Consider the following 25708-nt stretch of genomic DNA (forward strand, 5'->3'; position numbering starts at 1 on the left):
CAACAAACACTAGAAGTAGGCCTACACACATGGCTCCCATTGAACAACCATGATTATATTTCCCCACATGACAATATGCAGTGGGTCGCCTTTTTGACAGAATAACTGTTCATTTTGTGTCTTACATAACTCTGGGGTGTTATTTAAACTTTACTTAAGGATTGCAGGCAGCTCAACTACAACCTGTCTGAACATGTCCAGCGTAGATTAACATGAAGTGTGCTCGGGTGGAGCAGGGGAGGGGCGCTAACCGAGAGACGTGTGTCCAGCTGCTTTTCCGGGTTCTTGCTGAGAGTACACAGCCGTTGATGCTGCTGTGGGCGCGCGGCGGAGTAGCTATTATTGTTCAGCATAGCTACTGCTTTATAGACAGCAACAGCGAACCTGAATGAAGTGTGAAGTTTGGAAAGACAGATCCTCCATACTCGCAGGAGACATCTTATAGGCTACTCTTGAAGTATAAATTGTGTAAGTCGTTACTTTTTCTAACTTTCCAAGTCTAAAGAGTAAAACTCAAGTTCAGTGCTAGCTACTTGCAGCCCAGTATTAGGGCATTAAGGACCACAACCTAAAGATGTGGCGGCGTCAGACGCCGCGGATATTTCTGACTTATGAAATACATCCATTGTGGATGTCAGCATGTTGATTTTAACCTTTATTGGTTAAAGGTATATATTAGCAGATGCAAAGATCGTAATGTCTTTATTTGTGGTTTTAAGTCTGTGGACATATTGTAGTCTACCACTTGCTGAGCGTTTTGGACATGTTAAATGCTGAGCCTGCAGCTTTCAGGAAACGTTCCCCAGAAGTGTGGCCCTACATTTACTGATACTGGCAAGACTGGTCTGACAGTGTGGCTGTGATGTTGACAAGAACAGAAAAGTTCATTCATCAAAGATGTCTGTGAATGTTCTCATTCGTCCAGGTCATAGTTATCTCTCTCTCAAATTAAATCGAAGGCAACTGGACTTGTATTTGTCTGTGGAAGACGTTTCGCCTCTTATCCAAGCGGCTTCATCAGTTCATCATGTATTGGTCTCTCTAGTCCGCACTAGTCTGACAGTCCACAGACAAATACAAGTCCAGTTGCCTTCGATTTAATTTGAGAGAGAGATATTCATCAAAGATGTTTTTTAAATGTTGTGTGTGGTGGGTTTTTAGATCCACAAGTAAAGATGATTCAAACATTGACTCCTTTGCATTAATTAGAAACATGAGCATTTAGGACCACACAGAGTTTCTTACATTGAGAATTGACATTAGGCCTTTTACATTAGCATGTGCAGGTGAAACAGAAACTAGATTAGATCTTAAGCAATACTTGAGCAATACCGATACTGAAGTTTAAGGGTTGAAAAAAATGTGATCATGGTATCAGTGCCTTAAATTAGCAAACTATGTAATAAACCTTTTGGCACTACTTGTGTATTAATTAGAGCAACATTCTTACAAACCAGCAATTGTTATCAACAGGTTCATTAACTCAAAAACTGACTATAAAGGAACCAAAAGAGAAAAAAGATCAAGCATACAATCACTTGTACTCACTTTATTAATGACTCGTCAGCCCTTAGGCCATCATCAGATTAAAATTGTGAAGAATAACAGCACCAAATATCATAACCAGTATATATAAGCATAACCTGGGTATTTCTCTACTGTCATTTCCTGTTAATTATAAGCAGACACAGAATATCTTACTTTATCAAGATAAATGTAAATTATCAATATTTAATGTATTTTCAGTGCATGGAATATATATTCATGAAAGACCAAAATACTACTTCCTGATTAGTGACATAGAATTCCTTGTCTGATATAATCAAACTCATGAATGGTGGTCATATATTTTGGTCTGACTGATAGTCTGAAGTTTTGTTTGGCATCAAATAACTAACAGTAATCTCATGTTTTTGTCTTCTCGTAGATACTCTGAAGCAATGAATTGAATATCATCCTATACTTACAAATGGAAGTCACATCACAAAAAGCACCTATATTGCAATGCATATGTGACAACAACCTGCAGGAGCTCGAGAATTTACTTAAAAACCATGACATAAATGAAGTTTATCAAGAGTCGGATGATTGTATAACCGCACTGATTGCTGCTGTTGTAAATCACAAGGAAGATATTTGTGCTTTCCTACTGAAAGAGGGTGCAGATCCAAACAAGGTGTCAGAAAATAACTTGACACCTTTGCATTATGTCTCATTGTCTAAAGCTCCACTTGCTTTTGTGAAAAAGCTGCTAGAAGCAAAAGCTGATCCAAATGGATGCGCTCTCCAGCATTTGACACCACTGCAAACTGCCGCCATCCATGATAGGAAAGATGTCATGAAAGAGCTCCTATCTGTTGGTGCATTGCTAACATTGTTACCTGTAGAACCTGAACATATCAATCACAATGAAAAAATAGTTCAGATGATTGGTAACATTCCATCAAAAGTAGATGAATTGTGCTCCAAGCTAAAAGATTTTTTGCTTGTAGAAAAAGCTGCCCGAGAGAAAAGAGCTGAAGAAGTGTTCAGAAATTTTGACAGTCGCTTGCTACAGGAGCATCCTCAAACCCATCTGACCGTGATTGAAACGCTTTTTGATGTACAAGGGCCAGATGGTCAAAAATACTGCCATCTTAGTATCAAATGGTTGAAGGACACAGGAAGTTTCAACCTCTACATTACAGGGGCAGTGAGTCGCTTTCCAACCATTCTCCAGCAAAATGTGTGTCAGGCAATTGATACTTTACATGCAGTTTTCTGCACAATGAAGGAGATACCAAATGAGCAAGCACTAGCTATAATCCCCAAACTGCTGCAACGGCTTTACGCAGAAGAAAGACCTGATATTTGGCAAGCTGTTCAGCAAACACTGTATGTGATAACACAGAAAACAAAAGGCACAAATGAATGGGATCGCAGTTTTATTGAGGAGTTATGCAACACAATTGCTCCCTTTGTGAAGGATCAATACTCCTCTGACATTAGAGTCTACACATATGGCATATTTGCAAACTTGCTCTCAGTTGAACATGCTCTTAACATCTTTACAACATTGGGGATAACTTCAGTGCCTGAGGACATACTGACATCTGCAGATATGAATATGAATGACAAGCTGAAAGAAGCGCTCAGACGATTGAAAAATCATTTCAGCCATCCAGATGGGGAATGTGAGGATGGTACAGTTTCTAGTACTTCATCTGATCCAGCAGCAGTTCTTGTTGTGGAATCAACTTCAAATGTAATGCCATCTCACTCGAACCCCAGTAAACCACTAGTGACACAAAAGTGGCTACAAATCAGCAAGAGGTGGAGGGAGAAACTAGAGAAGCTTGTGAGCACTGATGAAAGGAAACTCACCAGAATTAAGAGCATCATTTATGTAAATGATGCAGAATTGCGCATAGCAAAGGGAAGTGATGGTACTGAAGTCTTCTTGGGGCTGAGAGATGATGGCACTGAAGTTGCAATCAAGAGAATGTCTAAAAGCAACTATCAAGTTCTGAAGAATGAGGAAGGATTTCTACGACTTCCAGAGCTCGATCATCCTTTTATTGTACGATACATTGACTTTGCGGAGGATGAGAACTTTGGATATCTTTGTCTTCAACTCTGCGAATACACCTTGGAAGAATATATCAGAAAAAATGATGACAGTGAGCTGAGAAAGAAACTTGTCAGGGAGGTTCTCGAAAGTTTAAGTGCACTTCATTGTCAAAATCCTCCAATTCTTCACCGGGATCTCAAACCACAAAATGTTTTGATTGGTAAGACAAGTGAAAAATTTAAAAAGAAAAGTAGAAAAGTATACATAAATAGTAGAATTTATGTTGTTCAATGTTGTTTACTGATTTATCTATCTACACCATTTATCTTGCAGCTGTGACCGGAAAGGCAAAATTAGCTGATTTTGGCATAAGTAGACGTTTACCCACAGACCAAACAACTTATCACACAGCCAGCGCAGGAACAAGAGGCTGGATGGCCAAGGAGACTTTAAAAGAAGACAGTGATGTAGGATACAAGCCGAGCACGGATATACAGGTAAGTTTTTCTGTTGTACAAATTTTCTAGGTGATTAAGTGAAAAATTACTCATTAATTAAACTTGTATGCTAACTTTTAAGGTGGCAGGGATGCTGAGTTATTATATCCTCTCTAGAGGACACCATCCATTTGATGGCGATCACTTGGAACGTGAAAGCAACATTTATAAAGGGAAATACACTTTGGACCATGTTCAAGATGTGGTGGCAAAGGATCTCATCGAGTGGATGATCCATGAAAAACCACTGAACAGACCTAAAGTTGGACAATGCTTAAGTCATCCCTTCTTCTGGACCAGCAAATGGTAGAATCTCTCTTGTCATAACAGTTAACTCAGATTAATTCAACTGATTTGCTATTGTTTTATTGCTTGGAGTTTGTATAGCATTAACAAGACTTAAAAGTCCATATGCTCATGCTAGTGGTTATCATCTTAGTTTAGCAGGTTACCATGCTAATATTTTTGGAGCATGCCAGTACTACAATTTATTTATCCGTATGACAAAAAGGTTTAAGTTTATGGTATTTTGTCAAGCATGCACGCTAAACGTACAATCATTTTTCAGGAAAGTTGATTACTTGATAAATGTTGGAAAGAGAGAAGAGGTGGCAAACTGTCGAAATGGTGACCCAGAATTAATTTCTTCAATGGAAAAATGTTGTGGGGATGTGTCCTACAATCATTGGAAAACGAAGGTGATTGCAACTTCATTAAATTCTGTATTCTTTATTTGGAACACCAAATCATTTAATTTTATCACTCACTATAATTGTGAATAATGTTTGTTGTTATAGTTTTCAGCAGAGTTGGTCGAGAAGATGGACCGCAACAAGAAAGCTTACCCTGAACACATATTTGGATTACTTCGCTTCATACGGAACCTCCACGAGCACTAGTAAGTTAAACTGAGTAAAAAATGGTGAAAGGCCTTAAAAGATCACACAGGAATGAACTTATTCTCAACAACAAAAGACATGCTCTACTTGCTCACTTATAAGAATGCAATGATACTGAGTTTTTTAATTGCAATAAAAAACTCCGTCTGAGGCATCACGGCTCCATTCACCTTCATTGTATTGGGGTACAAAAGTGATAAAATAAGTCCTGAAAATTTTGACATTTTGTCATAGTCCTAGTCTTTGGAACATTGAGGATTTCAAGAATTTGTTTCAAATGATCGATCTGATTCAAATGATGTATTTCATGTTTTCCCCACTGTTTTACTGATTTGTTGGTACAAGTTTAATCCCCTCTCCCTTTACATCCCTGATTTACATCACACCTATCTTCATAGCCCCATAACTTGTTGCTTTCTTTACTTTGTTCTCTTTTTGTTGCTGCTGTTCTAACAATTATTACTAATAATAATAACACAAAAACTTTGCTCTAATCTGTTTTTTAACAGCAATTGTTGGATATTTTTGCCTTTTCAGGGCCCTAAAATTCTTAAAAGATGAAAAAAATCACTGGTTAAATGTCACAACCAGTAGACATGCAACTTAAGATAAGGGATTGCAAGTAGATACTGCTTATTTTGAAGGGGTCACAAGCAAAACGTTTTGGAACTGCTGGTGTACTATAGGTGACTGTCATGTATTTTCTTTGTAATATAATTTTATTTCTCTGTTTGCAGTCTTGAGGATGCAGGCAAAGTGGATTTGATGTCACTGTTTCCTGATCTCTTTGGATGTGTTTATAAATTCTGCAAAAGCCAAGGGTGGAATTCAGAGAGTCCCCTGAGGGAAATGTTCACAGAAGAAGGGACGAGAGACACCACCAAAGATCTAATGCCTCTCAAAAACAACGAGGAACATCTCACTCTTCCAGTTCAAGAATCTCAAAACAGTTTTACTGAGCCAACTGCAAATTGACACTAGGCTCATCACTGCAGCCTTTCAACTTAGCACGGTATTTACTAAGTGGATGTGTGGATTGGATGAACTGTGGCTAAATGCAGCAAGACCAGATGCTGGGTGTTTGTGCTGCAGATTTTACACTTGCACATTTTTCATTGATCTGAAGATACAAAGTACACTATAAAGGTAAAATGTAGATCTGCAAGCTTCTGGATAATGAGAGAAATCTGGTCCACTGGCAGACTGCTTAACTTCACTGCATAGGTGGATGTAGAGAAGATTAGAGCATTATTGTTTGCAAGAGAGAACCCCACTATCTTTCTGATTAAAGATGACAATGATCAGGGTTTCCTTAAAAATCCAGTATAAGAAAAGCATTTGGTTTCACAGAGACCCCTGTCTCCTATAACCACACAACCCGCCATTGGTTTCAGATTTGTTTTTAGATGAATCTACCCCCTTCACAAAACCTATTAAAAGGCTTGGGAACAATATCTTTAGGTAGTAATTTCTGTGAAAACTTGCACCTAAATGTATCCAATCATGTTCTATGAAATTGAGACACCATTAGATTTAAAATAAACTGATTCCTGTTTGATTAGGTTCAATATTTCCATCAAGGTGTCCTGCATGTGTAAAGTATAAGTATTGTAAGGGGTCTCTAGTCCTCAAACTTTGTCTTGAAGTTCGGCTTTGAGGTGTCGCAATGGAACTCATATGTGAACCTCAGGTCCAGAAATCTCAGCAATCTTACCTTGGTCATCAGAATGAGTAGATTGTCATCTTTCACTATGGAAATTCAGCATGGTAATAGAGAAGAAATTGATTTGAATCCCTTTGGAACTACGGCATTACCATAATGATGATTGTCTGAACTTACTGCTGGGACTCAAAGTACCTGTAGATTTTAGTTTATCGTTTTTTCTTTTTGATCATGCTGTGTGTATCTGATAGGAGTGAGTGTAAATTAAAATGGCTACTTTTTTATTTACTGGGCCACAATAGAGCTATTCCATTTCTCTTTTTTACTCACACCTTACAAATGAGCTTCCATTTTTCTTTCCATGTATGTGTGTATGCCAAAGATCATTTTTTTATTACTGTAGTTTTAGCATAGTGATAATATAATTTTTGACTAAAAAATGAATTTTTGTTGTGAATTGTTTTCTCAGTTTTAGAGAAATTAAGGTAGATTAAGCATTAATGTACTTGTGTTCCAGCAAAAGTGTCTCACTTTTGGCACTAAAGATTGCGAAAGGAATAGAGTGTGGTTATTCATTCAGAATTACACTGATGAGCTTCATTAACATTTTTTAATTGAAGATAATTTTTTTGCAAATGTGAAAAACGTAATGAAAATGCAGATGTTATTCTCAAAATCTTCTATACATTTAAACTTGACTATTTAAATATGTAAAAATATTATATTTCATCATGTTTGTGTTATGGTTATGGCACAATATCAGTAAAAGATCATTTCTCCCCTCTCAAATCACTTAATATACTGTTAATAAGTTGTATAAAAAGGGAGATTTGATGCTGAATTTAGTCATATTAAAGAGTTAAATGTAAACATAGCATATTTCTATATAATTTGTAGGCCATTTTCATTAAATGTTTGCCCTATTCAAAATATGCTGACAGGGACTGGCTCTGTGCTTTTATTGTGAAGGAAGCCTCAATTTTTGTTCCGCTATTGCTGATTCCTATTCAAAAGTGCCCCGGTGCTTTATTTCCAAATAGTGTAGGTTATCCAGTGTTTCATATCGAAATGGTTTTAAATTTACACAAAATTATTGCTCAAAACTCGCTTTCTTAAACAATTATTTTATTTTTATTCGTGTACCGGAAGTTTTTTTTCTGATCTCATCGCGCGCGACTTGACAGCAGAGCCACCAAAAGTGACGTTGCAGGATAAACAAACAGAGTAGGTGTCGGCGAGGCAGCTCGAACAGAGGCTGAGAGGCAGCCTGTATCTTGACATTGTGTATAATATTTTGGATAATGCAGTCTTCTAAGAGGAGTGAGAGTGACTGGCAGGGGCTCGTCAGCGAGGTAAGTGAGCACCGAATACCATGAAAAGCTGCTGCAGAGACGGGCTGTCGTGGACGCTTCCCTGCTCCATATGGAACGAGCTTCAGTCTATTGGCTTAATACACAGGAGCTGTTAAACATCTCATAGCAAACTCAACTTTTCCGTCTTTAGCTACATAGGCTCCTTATGGATGGGTTAAGCTAACATGCTACACTGTCAGGCCGATAGCAACCGACCCCAGTAACGTTCCTGCCCACCTCTTAAACACACATAGTGATATAGACCAGATACATCACCCACCTGTGGGACCAGATTTACTTCTTAACATACGACCGCTATGGACATATGAATAGTTGTGAATATATTATTTGGAGGTTAAAACGTAAATAATCCCATAAATTGACTGTAAGGAGCATTATATAGCCTACCGCTAAAATGCATTCATGGAAAAAAAGAAAACAGCTTTTAGATAACTCACCTGTGATTCTCAATATGAATTAAATTGCTGTAATCAGTTGCACTCTACATTCAAAAAACATTAATGCTGAGTGACCCACAATACCTGGTCAGGTAGGGATAATATATTTGAATCATTATTGAAAAACTGAATGAGTAAATCAGATATTCAGAGATTCTTGCTGCCTTGAGGGACTGTTTATTCAACTGTGGATTAGAAGGAACTTCCAACCTGTAATTGGAGGACATGACTGATATTCTAATGATGAAAACAACTGTTCTTTCTTAAATTTGGATGACGCTTTATGGCTCTATCACAGAGCATAACAGTAGAGCTGAAACGGGTCGAATTGATTAGTTGATCAGAAATTAGTTGGCAACTACTTTCATAATCGGATTGCTTTGGTAATTTTTCAAAAGAATGTTTGCTTTCATTGTTTTAAGTCATATTAAACTCAATATATTTAGGTTTTGGACTGTTGGTCACAGAAAACAGGCAATGTGATGACATGACCTTGGGGTTCTGAAAACTGTTATGACGTTTTCTCTATTTTCTGACATTTTAGAAAATGAGAATATAATTGTCAGATTAATTTATAATTAGATGAATCATTAGATGCATCTTTACATAAAGGAATAGCATGATTGGGGTGCAAACCATACTACAAACTTTACTACACACTGCTATATTCACCTCTGTGAAAGCAGGTGGTGTTTAATTTGGTTATGAGCTGGTCTGACAGCTATCAAGGTTTACTCTCTCCCTTCTGCTGTGTCTTATCTGCACTTTAAACACTTGGTTCCAGTATGTGTTTTTCCACCTGTGGGGAACTGGTCTGGGTTGGTGTCATGTGTGCAGTCAAGTAATTTGACCATTTCCATCTCACAGTAGAGACTGTAGGAAATTATAAAGCAAAATTAGCACATACAGCTACAATTAACCGTATCCATTATATTGTAAGTGATAATATCTCTGCTCTCTGTTCTGTCCTTGTGTATGGGGTGTGTGATAGTTCCTGGTGTGTAAACGTAAACTGGAGAGTAAGAAAGAGGCCCTGCTCATTCTGTCTAAAGAGCTGGATACCTGTCAGCAGGAAAGAGACCAGTACAAGCTGATGGCCAACCAGCTGAGGGAGCGTCACCAGGGACTCAAGAAGAAGTACAGGGAACTCATTGTGAGTGATGTTTATTTGTCCATGTTCAACCAGCTTATTCTTGCTTGAAGACAAATGTATGCATAATGAAATATTTGCAAGTTGTATCTGATGATAAAGCTTATTCTAGTCGTATAATTCTCTTCATGTTTCAGGATGGTGATCCGTCTTTGCCACCAGAAAAACGCAATCAAGTAAGTTGCTGATTTCTTACTTGCATTAGTGCTAAAAATACTTGCCTTCATTATGTTACAGTGTAAATTCTATGGTGTGCTTAAATCAAGTGGTTCTGTGACCAGAGGTCACATTAAATACAGGATCACAATGGACAAACAACCTCATAATACTAAACAAACACAGATCACATGCTGACTTAGTGACACTGAATAGGTCAACTTTTCCATGTAGACTTGAAGAGTCATTTATGACATTTCACAATAAATACTTGCTCACAAAGGTTCAAGACACACACTTGACCACATCATTTTTGTTAGGAGAAATGTCAGGGTGGATTTGTCTTGTAGGACTCCTGTATGACGACAGTTGAAGAGTTGGCTGTGGAATAGAATTAGAAAAAGGACTGTTGTTTTTTAGAGGACAAACAACAAGCACACATCAGCGTTATGAAAAGGATAATGCCGACATGAACACTACTTTGCTTTTGTACACAGTAAATAATGTGACTCTTGTAAACTGGTTGTAGAAATTTAGACTAGGAATAGACTGAGAGGGTTTTCTGGTTCTGATAGTGATTATTTAGAATTCTGTTTTCATATAGCATATATATCAGCCAATTTATTATGTGAAGCACTGTATTTTTGTGTTAGTTTTGTTTTCACATGTTCAGTGTGCCATCTGTGAAAGTTGTGAAGCGAGTTGTGACTGCTCTCAGCGTAATAAATAAAAGGGAGAAATCTGCCATTGCCAAGAAATAATTTAGTGTAATTTTTGCTCAGTCTGATGCTCTATCTTTGTCTTTGCACTCTGTTGATCCTGAAAATCTATTTACTCCTATGGGCTCAATGTGTTTGATGACGCACAATTGTTCCTGCATGTTAACAGTTGCTCCTCTGTATGTTATTTCTCTGAGCTGAAGATTGAATGTCTTTTTTTTTTTTTGGTGTGTCTGCACTCTCTTTATTATGGATCAAGAGGCACGTCACCAGCTGTGTTTTGACCATGTAGTCTATGTCTTTCTCCTTCTCTGTCCATTCGTGTTTTTTCTTGTCTTCTCCACCTTCTCCTCAGGTGAACCTGGCTCAGCTGTTGAGAGACTCGAGGGAGCGAGTGAAACAGCTCGCTGAGGAGGTGAAGGAGCTGACTCAGAGGCTTGCGGAGGCCCAGGGGGATAACAAGGTGAGGTTACCGGTGGCACCACACACATAAACGTACATCCAGTTTAAATACCACTCAATTCACCTGACCCCTCACTCTAGTGCCTGTATAAATGTGTTTGAGAGAGGCAGTGAATTTAACATGTTTTTATTTCTACAGCTCCTAAGAATGACCATTACTCGACAGAGGCTGGGAGATGAGGAGGTGGGGGTGCGCCACTTCCCTGCCCATGAGCGTGAGGATCTGGTTCGCCAGCTAGAGAGAGCGGGACTACAGGTTTATACATCTCTCTCTCTCTCTCTCTCTCTCTCTCTCTCTCTCTCTCTCTCTCTCTCTCTCTCTCTCTCTCTCTCTCTCTCTCTCTCTCTCTCTCTCTCTCTCTCTCTCTCTCTCTCTCTCTGTCTCTCTCTCTCTCTCTCTCTCTCTTATTTTTTTTAATTTTTATTGAATTTTTTTTACAAAATTGTCATCCAAAACCAAGGAAACCATATGAAACCTTGATGCCTTTATGTCACATTCACATATTTTCAGTGCAAACCTAAACTTGCTATAAATGCTATAACTTGTGAACAGTTTTAAACAGACAATAAGCCAGGACTGGCTGCCACTAGTATCAATACGAGAATTACGAGATTTCTTGTAATGTTTATTGACATTAAGAACAAATTTATGTTGTCAGCTTCCCGACTACAATAAAAGAAGCAAGTTAAAAAGAGAGAGAGCGTGCAGAATTGCTACCGTCGTCTCTTAATCCATTACTGGACTAATTCTGCCTAATGTGCAAAAATGATTTTTAGTTTTTTATTTTCTACCTAGGTTTCTGAATGAAGTTCCTGTGGCTCTGTAGTTCCTGGAACTATTTGGTCAAAAAGAGACTAATGATACAGAGAGAAACCCATCATAGATTTCTTAAACAAAAGCAGCTTCAGTAGTTCATTATACAGTTCATTCACATTCTGCGTTGTGCATCAGGGACATTCCTCTCTTTTCCTCGGTTGGAAATACTCTAACCCCACCACTACCGTCATTCTCTTCTCTTACAAACACAGTGCTGTACGTACTGCCTTTATGAGGCTCATAATGTTTGCTTTTTTTGAGACTGTGGTGGTGTGGTTTTGGATTGTGTTATACTGATGAAACAATACTTTCCCCTCCTTTAAACCTGCTGTTGAGGTGTACTTGAGCAAGGCACATGATTTCTATCTGCTCTAGTGGAGCCACACAGTTGTAAACAGTTGGGAGCTTCCAAGTTGCTGAATGCGGAAAACAGCGTGTGCACTCTCAGCAAACTCTATTTAAGTAAACAAAACTTTGAAACATCTGTCACCTAAACCTTTCAGCGACTTCTCTTACAAGCACTTTTTACCTGATTGCCTTTTTCTAGATGGAGGACATGGAGCACAACATGAAGGCTCTGACAGACGAGCTGCAGGACGTGAAGGCGGAGCGCAGTGTGTTCAGGGAGAAGGCTGATCGACTCAACATGGAGCTCAACCACATCTTGGGCAACCGCGAGGCTCGCATTATTGATGTGGACGCACTCTGCATGGAAAACAGGTGAGTGGGACACAGAGGTAGATATGTAGAAGACAGAACCACTGTCATTAGTCTCATTATTTCAAGCCTGATCCCCTTGTAGTTCTCAATCTCTCCAGCTTCTAGAGAAACCATGTGTGTTCTATGAGCTGCAGAGTGAAAGCATAACCAAAGTATAAAACTATATAGAAATCTCATTACTATTTTTTTCTTTCAACAGTTTTCCATGTTTCATATTCAAAATAGTGATGATTCTTTGATCTTCATCTTAAAACAAGTAGTATATGTTATGTTTTGCATGTAATCTGCATTCTCATCTCATCAATCATGTTGTATGTGTTTTGACTCTTCTGATCTTAATCGTTGTTACTGTAGGTATTTGCATGAGCGTTTCAGCCAACTGCAAGAGGAGGTGAATCTGCTAAAATCAAACATCATGAAGTACAAGGTACAGATGGCACGTCTCTATTAAAATGTAAAAGTAAAATTTAATTATTTTTTTCTAGGCTTATGAATCCTGACAAAATCACTAAAATTTGTATTCTCATGCATATGCACTAAGAGTAAAAGAGGTTGCTTTTATTTAAAATGTTCATCAAACATGGCAGGGCCAGCTTTATTCTTCGTTTTCTCCTCCCCACAGACAGCTCTTGAGAGGAGGAAAAACTCCAGCACATATGGGAAATCAAACAACAGTCCCCTCACTGGAGTCCTCTCCGCCAAACAAGGTGAAAACACAAACGGTTCCGCTCGCTTTGAATTCTCTTTCAACTCAGACATAGATAGATGCCAGAGCAGCGGATCTGAAAACTGTACAAAATGTTTTCCATCACCTCTGTTTTAGAGCATGTCGGTTAGTTTTTGATCAGATAAACTCTGCAACTGATTCTTTCGTCAGTTTAACAAATCACTGTCTTAAAACACCTTTGTTTCTAGCCGTAAATCATTGCATTATTTAATGAAACTTTTTTTTGCCGATCCTTCAAGCCACCGCCCGGGCACCAGCTGGGTTACTAATTGTATTCTGAGTGGTAGAGAGCACCACTGGCAGGGAAATGAGCCTGCCATGATGACTGACAGTTGCTGGCAGAAGCAGCACAGTGGGCTCTGGAGTTAAAGTTAGGAGTGTCACCTAGTAGACAGCTGTTTCTAACTCTCTGTCTTGCTCTTGTCATGCTGTTTTCCCTGTCTCTTGCTATATCACCCTGTTCTCTCTTTTATGTATTTTTTAAAATTTTGTGAAAGTTTTATTGCTGCATTATTGGCAGACTGTAAGTTATTATCCAATAGCGTGAGGCCATGTTTTCTTCACACTAGCTCTCTGGCTTCTAATAAAAATAACTCCTCTTCTCCCTCCATTCCCTTCCCATCTCTCTTTCTTTTATCTGCTTCACCCGTATTTTTCTTCTGCCCACTCTTTCCCTTCTCTGTTTTAGTCCAGGAGATGCTCCTGGAAGAGAAGGGCTGCAGCCTGCCAGCCACACCTCAGTCCATCTCCGACCTCAAGTCCCTGGCCACAGCTCTGCTGGAGACCATCCATGAGAAGAATCTGGTCATCCAGCACCAGAGGCACACCAACAGGTACTGACAAGCCACATGATAATGATGTTGGAGGAACCCTCACCTGCTCTTCCGCTGACTGCATAAAGCACCGCTTCATAAGGGTCAGCCTTTGAATTCAACAACCATACACACTTACGATGTTTGCCTACCTGTTCTAAGAATCCTCCTCCACCTCCAAGGCAAACACTCCACATGCACACACTATTCATCAGTCCCAAGCGATCCTGACCCTTTCTACTTGGTCTGCAGGATCCTCGGAAACAGAGTTGCAGATTTGGAAAGAAAGCTGAAGACCTTGGAGGTTTCAGGACTGTGGAGCCTTCCAGGTGGGTCTCAAGTCCAAGTGTTAAAGCTTCCATCAAAAAAAAAAAAATACATTGTAGTCTCCTTATTGAAATCTTGAAACGATCTCGCCATAATTCAATATAACATTGAGCTCAATCCAGTTATTAAACAATTACAGAGTAATAACAGTAATTTTACTGTCGTCCAGTATGAAAGTATGAAAGTATAAAACAAACAACTGGTGATTCACTTCAGTGCATGCTTTCTTAATGAGCTGTATTTTAGCAGCGCAGCAATTTGTGATGGATACAAATTACTGTGGTTTGTGTATAAAATGATCATGCTCGTCTATCACCTTGCAATTTTTTAGACTTTTTAATTTTTGTAATCCAGCTAGTAAACTGGGTTTTAAGAATATGGAAATATAGCAAAGTCAAAGAAAATTGTAGCCGTGGTTTGTAATGAAATGACCGTCAAGGTGATAAATACGTAATGCAATCTCAATCTCTGTGTGTAAGCACTCTTAGAGAGACTCTGTTTCAATATTCCTGCACAGAGAAGAAGAACCTGCAATCATACCACACCATTAGCAAACAGCACTGTGTGTGTGTGTGTGTGTGTGTGTGTGTGTGAGAGATTTTGCATACCCTAAAAAACAAACTTGGCATTATCTGATGGTAAACTGTGCCACAATTTCTGTCCCTTTTTATAATTAATATTTTGTTATAAAAATTGAAGAAAATGTTTTTTTAACACTTACAAATACAAATACGTTGCTCGTGATTAATAACCCAAGGATGTTTTATCTAATTGTAGCCAGACAGCTGGTTGTACATGTATTTCACTTCTTCTCTTTTTAATCTAAATACATTAATGAGGTTTTTATGTTCATAACAGTGTGTCTTTCTCTCCTCTTTCGCTGCGTCTCAGGCTTGACCTACCGTGTATCTGTGGGAATTGGGAGTATGTATTCCTTCTGCCCCACTTAGCCCATCCATGCCCTCCGCTATGTCATGCCAGGACAAATCTGGGCAGACGCCCAGAAAGCATGTCACCTCATGCCCACCGTTTGCAATGTGTCGACTCCATTGACCACCCGCTCATGTGTTCGCTCATGACACCACTGAATGAGCCAGGCTACCTGAATATCTCACACTGGCTCTTTTGGTCCAGTGGATCTGTCTTAAATTTTACGCCCAGAGGGAAAAAAAGGATAATTTTTCTAAAATTGGGGTTGGGAATGTTTTAAGGGCAGGGGAGACCTTTTTAAAGCAGCACGCTACTGTTTTGTTTGCACATTTTAAAATACATTCGGATTCTCACCGGCAAGAATTTGAATCAAAAATCAAAATACAAATAGATTGAAGGCTGTCATAGAATAGAATGATATCTGTTGCAGACTGTCAGAGAAAAAAAAATTGATTTTGATAAGCAGAAAGTTTTCTTATTTGTCTAGGCATTGTAGACAAACCAAACCAAACAAGAGTGAGAGGAGAAATAAACAGAGAAATATGCTCTCAAATCTCTTGTATGTGAGACAGTGGAGAAATGCTCCTTTAAATATTGGGGCACAATAAAAATTTATGATGCAAATATTAGTATTCAAAATCACAATTACATATACAGCACCTACTTTGTTTTTTGCACTCACATTCGTGCATTTGTATGGGCCTGTAAAAGAAATACTTTGATGTACACTGTATCTGTAACAGCCTTCATATTTTGCTAAGAGACACGACTGCCAACTGTTCCCCTCCTGTAAACAACTCCCCCACCATCCTCAGGGAAACCAAACTAAAATATAAAAATTGAACACTCTCCTTCCTAATTCAACCAGGAGACCGGATCCGCCAAAAAAACAGTTCCTTCTTGTCCCCACTGGAGGGAGATGTTGTGTCGTGTATGAGCCAGAGCGAGAGGGTGGAGGGGCTGCGGCTGGATGGAGGTGCCCTGTCATGAGACCGTCATTCTCACTGCCATAAAACTGACAAGCATCCATTACTGAAAATGATTGCCCACATTACAAACACATTTAGGGGAATGTGCCGTTATTAGGGAATTTGTAGGCGAGGGCCCAGAGTGCCTGACGACCACGCTGTCCACCACAGTTAGGGAGACAGAGATATCGAGAGAGATGTGAGCGTCTGTGGCCTTGATGTGATATGAAGTTGGGCTGATGGATATTAAAGGCAAACAGGATAGGATAAAGGGGCCTTGGCTGCCTACCTGAGGCCCGGAGAACACTAGGGGTGACTACATTGTCTCCGGGTGAGAGAGAGCGGAAAACAATAACAATCACATTGACGCAGTGAGTCAGATAAAGTTGTGATTGATATATCCCTCCAGTCCACCCCCTAGTCCATCCCACCCCCAAAGCTGAATGAATGCAAGCTGAAATGTAGCACAGAGTGCATCAGATATCGAAAGGACAGAGGTGGATACTGAACGCACCCGTGTAGCTCGGTTTTGGTTCAGTGACAGACTTTTTCCGGTCTCATCTTTTTGTCTCCATGTTTGTGATGTAGAGTTTATGATCTGATATGTTGGGGTGTCATGTCGAGCAGAAAGGTCTGTCATCTTTGCAGGATGGGTGCATACGCATATACAGTATGTTGTATGTGTGTGAGAGGGTTGTGAGGTGGTTAGATGACTGGTCAAGTCACTGGTGCTTCCTGCCTGCTGTGCTGTCAGCCTCTAGGAAATACACTGCTATGCTGAGCCTGGGCCTTGCTCTGCATACCTGATAACCAGCACCACCTTATTATTGGCTTTAAAAGGCAGTCTGCAGAACTCCCCTTAGGTCCCGCTCTCAAAACTTAAAAACTGGCTCAGATGCAGTGGCCTAAGCTTAACGCTTCAGGCCAGTTATCTGAGCTTAATGAAGGAAATACTTGCCTCTGGACTCTTTTGTCTTTAGACAGCTGTAGCATGATACTACAACATCAAAGAATCTGTTATTTGCTTCAAAAACAAATACAGCTCAGGGCAAAGTCAGAGTTTGGGTAGGGAAATTTCATTATATCGATTATATCTGATCATAAACCAAAGAACTTATTGAAATTTTGACCCAGGATCAGCAAATCATAATTCATCCTGAGAGTATGCATGAATGTTTTGCCAAATTTCATGGCAATCCATCCAGTAGAGGCTAAGACATTTCAATCAAAATCACAAATGTCAACCTCATGGTTGCGCTAGAGGAAAAGTCCAGGGAACGTCAAAGTCTTTAGAATTCATCCTCTTGGGGCCATGAATGTCTGTACAAAGTTTCACGGCAATCCATCATATTGTTGAGATATTTCAGTCTGGACTAAAGTGGTGGACTGACAGACAGAGATTGTCATCCCCAGAGCTGTGCTGCTAAAAAAACCTGAACAGGGTTCATTTTAAAAACATGACGATTGAAATCATAGTCTCTGTAGAAGAAGAAAAGGAACTCTTCAGACAACCAACGACTTTGTTGCTTCTCTATTTGTAGAAGCCTCAGAATCCAAACAGCCCCCACCCTGCTTCCTCATTCACTGTTCCCACGTCAGTGTAAACACTGAGCATCCATAACAGTATGGATTGCATTCATAACAATATGGTCTCCGTTCACCATTCATGATTCTCACGCATCGTGTCACCCAGTCATCCATTTTCTCATTCTTCTGTTTGTTTTTGTGCCTCACACTTGGATGGTCAGAGAAACAGGCCGGGTTGTGCCTATTCACAGGGTTTCTCTGAGGCAAATGCTGATGTGCACGCTTACAGATTTACATGCTTCTGTGCGTAGAGTTTTGTGTGTGTATTTGTGGTGTCTGGTTGGTAGTGCACAGTCTCCTATGAGTAGCATATGGTGTCAGCCTAAGAGGCACGCAGCCATCACTAATGAAGACAGATGACAGGGAACTGAAGCCACTTCCTGTAAGCACTGCAATGCATACATGCGTTTGTATGCTATGTGAAAGCACCCACGTTGCAGCATCATACTTGTGCTTGAATGAGACTTCATGTCACTTTGTCTTTTTATTGTCATTTGGAAGTGAAAGTAATGGCGACTGTATGTTCCGTGGTGGTGGTCTTACAGGGACGCGAGACAGTATCACACTGAATGAAAACCTTCAACCACAGCTTCATCCAACACGTGCCACATCACAGCCAAACATGCAGCCCAGAGTGCAGCCACCCAAAGGTGAGTGTGTAATTGTGTGTAGCTGGCTTCTCCTCCCATTGATAAGAGCACCCACCGCTAACGGCATAAACACTGTAATTAGCCACTACGTGCTAAACGCTCCTTGCTTTCTTCCATGTTTAACCCAAGTCCTTTCCCTTCCCGCCTCCACTCCTCTCTGCTTCTCATTGGTGCAAGCTGCCCAAATGCCATGGCATTTTGGAAATGTGAAGCAAATTCTCGCCCGCTGACATTCAGAAACTTCTGCCATCTTCTCTTTGAAAGGGAATGGGGGGTGGGTGGGGGGGCATAAATATGGATGCCAGTTCAAGTAATGTTGCTTTCTTCCTGCATGTTTTTGCGCGTGCGTGTGTGTGTGTGTGTGTGTGTGTGTGTGTGGGAAAAGGTGGCTGGGACTCTGTGTGCAGTCTTTAACCTTTCTCCCTGCACATCCACAAATATGGGTCAGTAATCACCAAAGTGAGAGCATATTTTGGCAGAAAGAAGCAGAACTAAGCTGTTGCTGTTGCTGAGATGCGGGGCGTCACACTTGTCTTGCGTCCCGTTGTCTGGGGCACTGCTGCTATATTTAGCCTGTTGCCATGGAAGCACTTGAGTCACATAAGTAATTGAAATAACTTTCTACATTGACACAGAGGTATAGCCCCAAAAGAGGAAAGTTTTTCTTATGTTTCCTTCTGCATTTTGAAAAGACAACATGAATGATGAAGTGGTAGACGCAGCACATTGCCCTGAGAATCAACAGGCAAAGGGCTTTTTGTACTAAGCTCCTTGTAACATTGTAGCATTTTTCTTTCTGCTTATATATTACAATCTTAGGCTATCATCACCATCAATAGAAAACAGAGCAAACAAAAAGCAGGATGTGCTAAATTAGACATCTTGTTGGTGCATCAGTCTAAGACACGTATATTCTTGTCACCTCTTCTGTCAGCTGTCATAAGGACAAAGATTGCTTGCTGTAATGTTACTGTATGTTACTGCAATGTTAAATGTAACATGTAATGTCCCATATTTTACATGTTTGAAGTGAGATCCATAAGAAGATATATTTGTGGTTTTAAGTAACTCTCAGCTCTAGTAACAACAGGTCAGTGAGCCAATCAGAAGATGGGCTGCTTTGTTGTGACATCACAAAGTTACAGAAGTCCTGAAAGTTCGTTTCTGAATACAGGCTGTGTGTGTGTCTGTGTGAGTGTTTTGATACTTTCATAGTGTCAATACAGAACTTAGATCTGCTTTATAATCAAAGAAGACGTGGAAATCTAAATGTCTATTGCTGTTAATATTTACCAAATTGTTACTGGCTGTTTTTAATTGTTTTTAATATTCAGTTTTTTCTCCTTTTAAAATACATTATAAACTCTAAAAACTCTGCCATTCAGAAAATTAATCGCAACAATTTTGATGATCAGTTTATTGTTTTATTCAATTTTAGCATTAATCATCAAAAAATTCCAAATGTTTGCCTTGATAATATTGTTAATTAAATACATTTGAGTTTTTGATGATTGTTCCAACAAAATCATAAATTTGAATATGTCAGCTGATGCTCTGGGAAACTGTGATGTGAATTTTTCACAGTTTTATGATGTTTCTGATTAACTGAATGATTAAACAGTTCATCAGAAACATAATCACCATATTTTTAATACAAGATATTATTGTTGGTGTTGTTACAAGCTAATGCAAAACACACATTTGTTTTTTGGTAGGAGGTCACGCTAATGTTGCCAGCTAACAAAAAGCAGAGTCTTATATTTAGAGGAACACAATAGAGCAAAAAGTACTTGTTTTCTGACGACCACAGATCAAGGGAGCAATTAAAATGACCAGTTGTCTCATCTCCCATCTCCCAGTTGTGTCAGACGACAGGAGCTCACATGAATCACCGTGGGAATGCCACACGGTTGGCAGCGACCTCGGCACAGATGGCGTCAGCAGGGAAGACACACCTGCGCTGCTCAACAGTCTGGAGCCTCTAGCAGGGGTGGAGACGAATGGGATTGACAGGAGAGGGGGAGAAATAGTGACCCTGACTGAAGATGGCGCCACCCTAGAGCTGGAGGATGGGCGAAGTCCGGTGGAAGAGGCAGGGCATGAGGTAGAAGGGGTTGAAGATGAAGAACTAGGTTCCACGGTGGAGGAAGGAGAAGAGGCGGCCTTGGCGTTGGATGTGCTGCCCACTGAATCAGACCTTCCGTGGCTTCCAATTAAACAAGCCTCTGTCGATCATTCAGAGGTGGGTCATCAGTCATGCGAAACCCAGGACAATGAGTCTAATAATGTACCTGAACATGTAGAAGTCTCTATGTCAATTCCAGAGAACCAGGGCACAGAGGTGTCAAGTACAGGGGAGAGAGCGCAGAGTGACACCTGTCATAGTGACAACCTGGCATGATGTTAAGTCACAGAAAGAAGTTTATTTAAATCCTTATCCGTGTCGTCCTTATTGATGATTGCATTAATCATCCCTAGTTGCATTCTCACAACGTAGCCACCGCTCACCAGCTCTCTGTTCCGCCTGACAGCTCTGTTTTAGTCAATAAAACACAGAGAAAACACTTTCACACTTTCACTTTTCATCCACCGTTGACAGAGCCGGAGGTGCATTTGTATCTAGACAGGCTTGTTACTGCGCAGGAACAGACAATCTTGGAATCAATGGAGTTGCAAACTTCATGCCCTACAGGAAGAGTGTAGCTTTGAAAATAACAAATATGGCAGCCTCAACTCCAGGTCCCCATATTCCCTCCTTCTTTTCCCCTGCGATAAGATAATCCCAATTGTTTGCTTCTTTTCCTCTTCCTAGGGGATGCCAATAAGTGTTGAGCGCTGCATTTCTCTCATGGGGGATCCAAATTGGCTCACCAAAACTTGTAATGAATGTGTTGTACTTGTGTAAATTAATAATATTGATATAAGAGATTCTATTGATGTCTATTCATCTGTACGGGTGAATCTTACCAATCATTCAGTTTTTATTTTGCCTCATTTAGAAGTTGATATTCAGATGAGACTACATGTGCCTTATATGTGAAAATATTTAATGATATTTATAAATATAAATGCATAAACCTGCAGTATTGTTGATTGTTATTTTTCTTTCCAGCAAGCGTAATCGAACTGATGCAACTACAGTAATGTAGCTTAAACACAAGATAAGACAAAATATCTGATTTGTCTAGTGCAGTGACTGATAATATCAATTCAGAGATTTGGAGTATGACCAGCAGTGGTCAATACAAGGATATATCTGACCAAAAAGGTTGGGAACCACTGGTGTACTGACATTGAAAGCTTGACTGATGTTTGTATCAGCCCCCTCCTTAAGCTAGAAACCACACAAGTAGGAGTTTTATCTGATCGAAACTTCACCTCTGTCACAGAAGCTGACTTTGTGAACTGGGTGTAATATTTGTTTGAGCTTTCAGACTCACATGTGGGTTGTTTGATGGTAATGTTCTGAACCAGAAAATGAGGCCAAATCCGCAGAAAATCACTCTGACTAATTTCTAAGTGTTCACAAGGTTGGTCTCTCATTAATTCTAAATGCAGCAGCCTCGGTCTTTTGATTGTTTTACAGATTAGAGCAGCTTAACTTGATTCTCTTCCTTCCAGCCTTGGGAGAGCATTGTTCCAGCATCACAAATCTACAGCGAGTTGTCATAGGAATATTCAAACTCATCTTAAGATGCTAACACATACTCAAGAAGCACTGCAGTTTGGTTGTGTAACTTAAAAAAGACAAAGTTATAAAGACCAGAAGTTTTCCAGCTCTGTAAAATGGATGCACAGACACACCCGTTTTGTCTTCCAGCCAAAGTCCAGAGCCCACTGTGTATTGAGAATCAGTGGTGAGGCCTACTCTTCCTGCATGCAGGTGACAGCTGGCCTCTCCAGGCAGACGCAGCGTCAAAGCCAGAATCCATGAACTGCTTATTCTGCAGAAGGCCACTTGCTATTTTTAATCTCTGACACAAAATAGAGGCGAGGAGAGAGACAGAATTCGAGCTAGGGAGCCATGGTGTGTACCCAGTGTCGGCCGTGTGCCAGGCAGCTGATTTGGCACACGGCAGCGAGCATTTTTTTTTTTTTTCAAGGAGTTTGTTAAGTTTATAAACCAGATGGAATCTGAGCTGAATTGGGAGATGATACCAGTGGGTTCCTCATAAAGTCATTTACCAGATTTTTTTTTTTTCATGCATATGAATACAAAATTAGTGAGCTGTGCATATCTATCAGAAAAAACCCAGTAGTGAGATTCATAGTCTGATTCAGGGAGGATGCGACTGTGGGAGATTTCAGCCCTATTGGCAACTCTTTTGGGCTAGTGAGACATTCCTGTGACATGAATTGAAGCTGACAATATTTATTGTCTGTCCTGCCTTTAGTTCCTTAACCATTAGCCATCACTTTAATCATTCCCTGCAAGGCTTTTTCACTATATCACTTTTCAACTGCAACTTGATTATCATTATAACCTAAAAAAGGTTGCAGTGAAACATTTCAGCAGGTTTTGAAAAATAGTTGTGACTATAAATGATGACCAGAAATTAGAGTGTTATCATCCCATATACTGAGCAATGTTTGCTAATGACAAATCTATCTGTATCGGTGTATATGTCAGTCAATAAGTAATAAGTTGCATACAGAAATGCCACAGATATGTTTGAGGAAATCCATACACAAAATCTTTTTTTAATATATTTTATGTTAAAAAAATCCACAATATATCATATGTGGACGAGGTTATTACCAGAAACCACAAATCTTAGCTGGAATTCATGTAAAGTAAGGCATTTAAAGAACAGGAACAGCATTAGGTGCTGGTACTTGCTAAAGATTCATCAGAGACGTTGCTTCTCCGACGGCTTCCCGTCAGGATCTGACTGGTCAGTATCTGGTCGTGTCACACAGCTGATAGATTCGGGCTCCTTCTCCAGGACCCCAGAGAGGAAAAAAAAGGATAGCTGAGAGCTGTTGTAGCCAATCATCACCACTGCTGATAAAAATGAAGCTATGGTACCAGCAAGTAGCCCATGCCAGAAACTAATCTTAGCCCCTTATCTGTGACAGTAACATCCCCCAATAGAGGGCAAGTAAAAAATGTGCATTGCAAAATGCTCCGATTGGCCCCACGCTGCTGAAATCACTCAGGTGTGCGTTTGCCTCTCTATATTTGTGCCTGAGAGAGAGCTCAAAGGAGGAATCATTTGTATGTGTGTGCATGCCTGTCTTGTGACTTTTGTAGCTTTGTGCTAAGCTGCTACCCTTTCATGCTTTAGATTTTGAGATGGGTTGTACCATATCATATATACCGCTAATCTTATCACAGTATCAACTTGCTTTGTTCTGATCCCAAGCCCCCCACTTATCCCACCCCGGAGTCTGGGTAGTGAGAAAGACCAGCCGGGTCACAGCAATGCGCACCAGCTCTAATAAGTGTGACCAGGGAGCCAGGGGGCTGCAGGATGGAGGAGGGTTTGACACCCCATCATATCTGGGTCCTCCAAAGGTTTGAGGGATGGGGGTGGACAGGGGCATTTGGAGCCAGCAGTTTCCAGGCCAACCACTCAGCAGGGTTAATTACTATACCAACCAGATGCCCCTTCCAGTGATGGTCAATGCCCTTGTGATCCATGCTTCATTCACTCACCTTGCTTTTTTACGCTTACCTGAGTTTTATCATGTGGTGCTTCATAGACACTCGAATTCGCCGAGCCCTGCAGGTTTGCTCCCCAGGTGCTGTGTTTCGAGCAGTGTAACTTTCTGCTCTGTTGCTGACAAGGCTGTTATTATCTGAGATAATAGAGGAAAGAAAAGAACGGGCAAAATATGTCAGTCACCTTTTTCCTGCTCGTTTCATGTGCAGTTAATAGTTCTAATATATCATAGATACGATACGCATGACTGCATCATTTGCTTGGTTTGCACTTTGATGTGGATTCGGTGTCTGCAGTTCCTGTGTGCATTTTCTCATCCCTTCGGCTGCCAAATTAGTATAATATAGTATAGTCAGTTGAAGATAGGTAAAGTGTGTCAGCCTAAAGCTCTACTCCACTTTGTATTGGCCATTTAGTGTTAAGGTAGACGACACCAGGTGATATTGTCCTCCCACATGGGCTTGGCATCTCTTGAAAGGTTTAGGTTGTCTATTAATTTTGTTTGTCTTATTTACACTTTCAGTACTTGCCGAGAGTCAGATGAGAAGATAAATATATCACTCTCCAATACATGTCGGCTAAATATGAAGCTACAGCCAGTTTTGTTTCCAGTTTTTATGCTAACATAAGCTAACTAGCTGCTAGCTTTGGCCTGATATTTACTGGACAGACAGTATTGTCCTGATCACTTAAGTCTCAGCAAAAAGTGTACTGTAAATAAACTGGGACTGCTATCAGCCCTCATGTTCATATAGAAGTTTACGTGATCACAGAATACTGCCTGCTGCTTGTGGTTCTTCGCCCCCTCTGACCTCCCTCAGTAGTTTCCACATTTCCTGGAGGCAAAACTGAAACTGCTGCAACCACAACAACAACAACAACAACAACATGGCTCCCAAGGCCCTGCTGGGAAGCAAGGCAAGCAAAGTCGCAGGATGTTGGAGGAGCGAGAGCTTGCGGACAGAAGATAAGCAGAAAGGCCACACCGGGGGTCAGCACGTAGCCACGGCATACAGTCAGATCTCTATTAAGATAGAAGATGGTGGTCCAGTGCGATAAGAGCCGACGGGACCTAGTGATGTGATATCAGTGATGGGGCACTGGCAGAACATGCCACTGTCCCCAACTAGCGGGGGAATCGGGGGTTGGACCAAACTTGTTGGTATAATGAGATGGTCCTCAATTATCTTCATTAAAATTTCACAGCATTTTGGAAATTTCAGAAGAAAACAATCAATATTTTGACATTAACTTTTTTACATTTAGATTTAAACTTGAAAAAACACTGGTTGAACTACTTTCCAGGATTTTTGGTAACTTAAACACAGCAGCAAAATATTGAACAAGTGTTTTCTTTTCCCAAGCAGTGTTCCCTTCATTCTGTAATCTTGCGCAGCTGTTGCAAAGCAAAAAAGGAGCACAGAAGTAGATATTAATGAAAAGATTTATTCAGGAAGGCAAGCCGCTTTGGTATTTCATCAAAGTTCAAGAGTCTCATAGTTCATTGTAGCTCAACATTTCCTCTCAAATTATGCTACAATACTTGTTCACCAACATAATATGTCATTAGCCACGTGATTTCAATATAGCAGTCACAG

At 40.1% G+C, this 25708-nt stretch overlaps 2 protein-coding genes across 2 annotated transcripts; both read left to right on the top strand.

Annotated features, from left to right (window-relative positions):
- Nucleotides 1-310: 310 nt before the first annotated feature.
- LOC111231614 lies at nt 311-6916 on the top strand. Its single transcript, XM_022758795.1, has 6 exons — nt 311-468; nt 1928-3770; nt 3884-4047; nt 4130-4353; nt 4845-4945; nt 5684-6916. The coding sequence occupies exons 2-6, from the start codon at nt 1970-1972 to the stop codon at nt 5710-5712; spliced, it is 2319 nt and encodes a 772-aa protein (XP_022614516.1). The 5' UTR covers nt 311-468; nt 1928-1969; the 3' UTR covers nt 5713-6916.
- A 931-nt stretch (nt 6917-7847) lies between these two features.
- ccdc149 (coiled-coil domain containing 149) lies at nt 7848-21464 on the top strand. Its single transcript, XM_022758813.1, has 12 exons — nt 7848-7961; nt 9411-9572; nt 9707-9745; nt 10800-10907; nt 11046-11162; nt 12271-12443; nt 12798-12870; nt 13066-13150; nt 13859-14003; nt 14235-14311; nt 18340-18444; nt 20304-21464. The coding sequence occupies exons 1-12, from the start codon at nt 7911-7913 to the stop codon at nt 20843-20845; spliced, it is 1677 nt and encodes a 558-aa protein (XP_022614534.1). The 5' UTR covers nt 7848-7910; the 3' UTR covers nt 20846-21464.
- The last annotated feature ends 4244 nt before the right edge of the window (nt 21465-25708 follow it).

The sequence above is a fragment of the Seriola dumerili genome, unplaced genomic scaffold, assembly GCF_002260705.1.
Source record: "Seriola dumerili isolate Sdu_G_001 unplaced genomic scaffold, Sdu_1.0 BDQW01000309.1, whole genome shotgun sequence".
Lineage (NCBI taxonomy): Eukaryota > Metazoa > Chordata > Actinopteri > Carangiformes > Carangidae > Seriola > Seriola dumerili.

Bases quoted from the DNA above. Each gene is read 5' to 3' on its own strand.
- LOC111231614 (XM_022758795.1), top strand. From the start codon at position 1,970: ATGGAAGTCACATCACAAAAAGCACCTATATTGCAATGCATATGTGAC. The intron at 4,354-4,844 runs GTAGAATCTCTC...TTGTTGTTATAG, and splicing joins TTCTTCTGGACCAGCAAATG to TTTTCAGCAGAGTTGGTCGA. The intron at 4,946-5,683 runs GTAAGTTAAACT...CTCTGTTTGCAG, and splicing joins CGGAACCTCCACGAGCACTA to TCTTGAGGATGCAGGCAAAG.
- ccdc149 (XM_022758813.1), top strand. From the start codon at position 7,911: ATGCAGTCTTCTAAGAGGAGTGAGAGTGACTGGCAGGGGCTCGTCAGC. The intron at 9,573-9,706 runs GTGAGTGATGTT...TTCATGTTTCAG, and splicing joins AGAAGTACAGGGAACTCATT to GATGGTGATCCGTCTTTGCC. The intron at 13,151-13,858 runs GTGAAAACACAA...TCTCTGTTTTAG, and splicing joins AGTCCTCTCCGCCAAACAAG to TCCAGGAGATGCTCCTGGAA.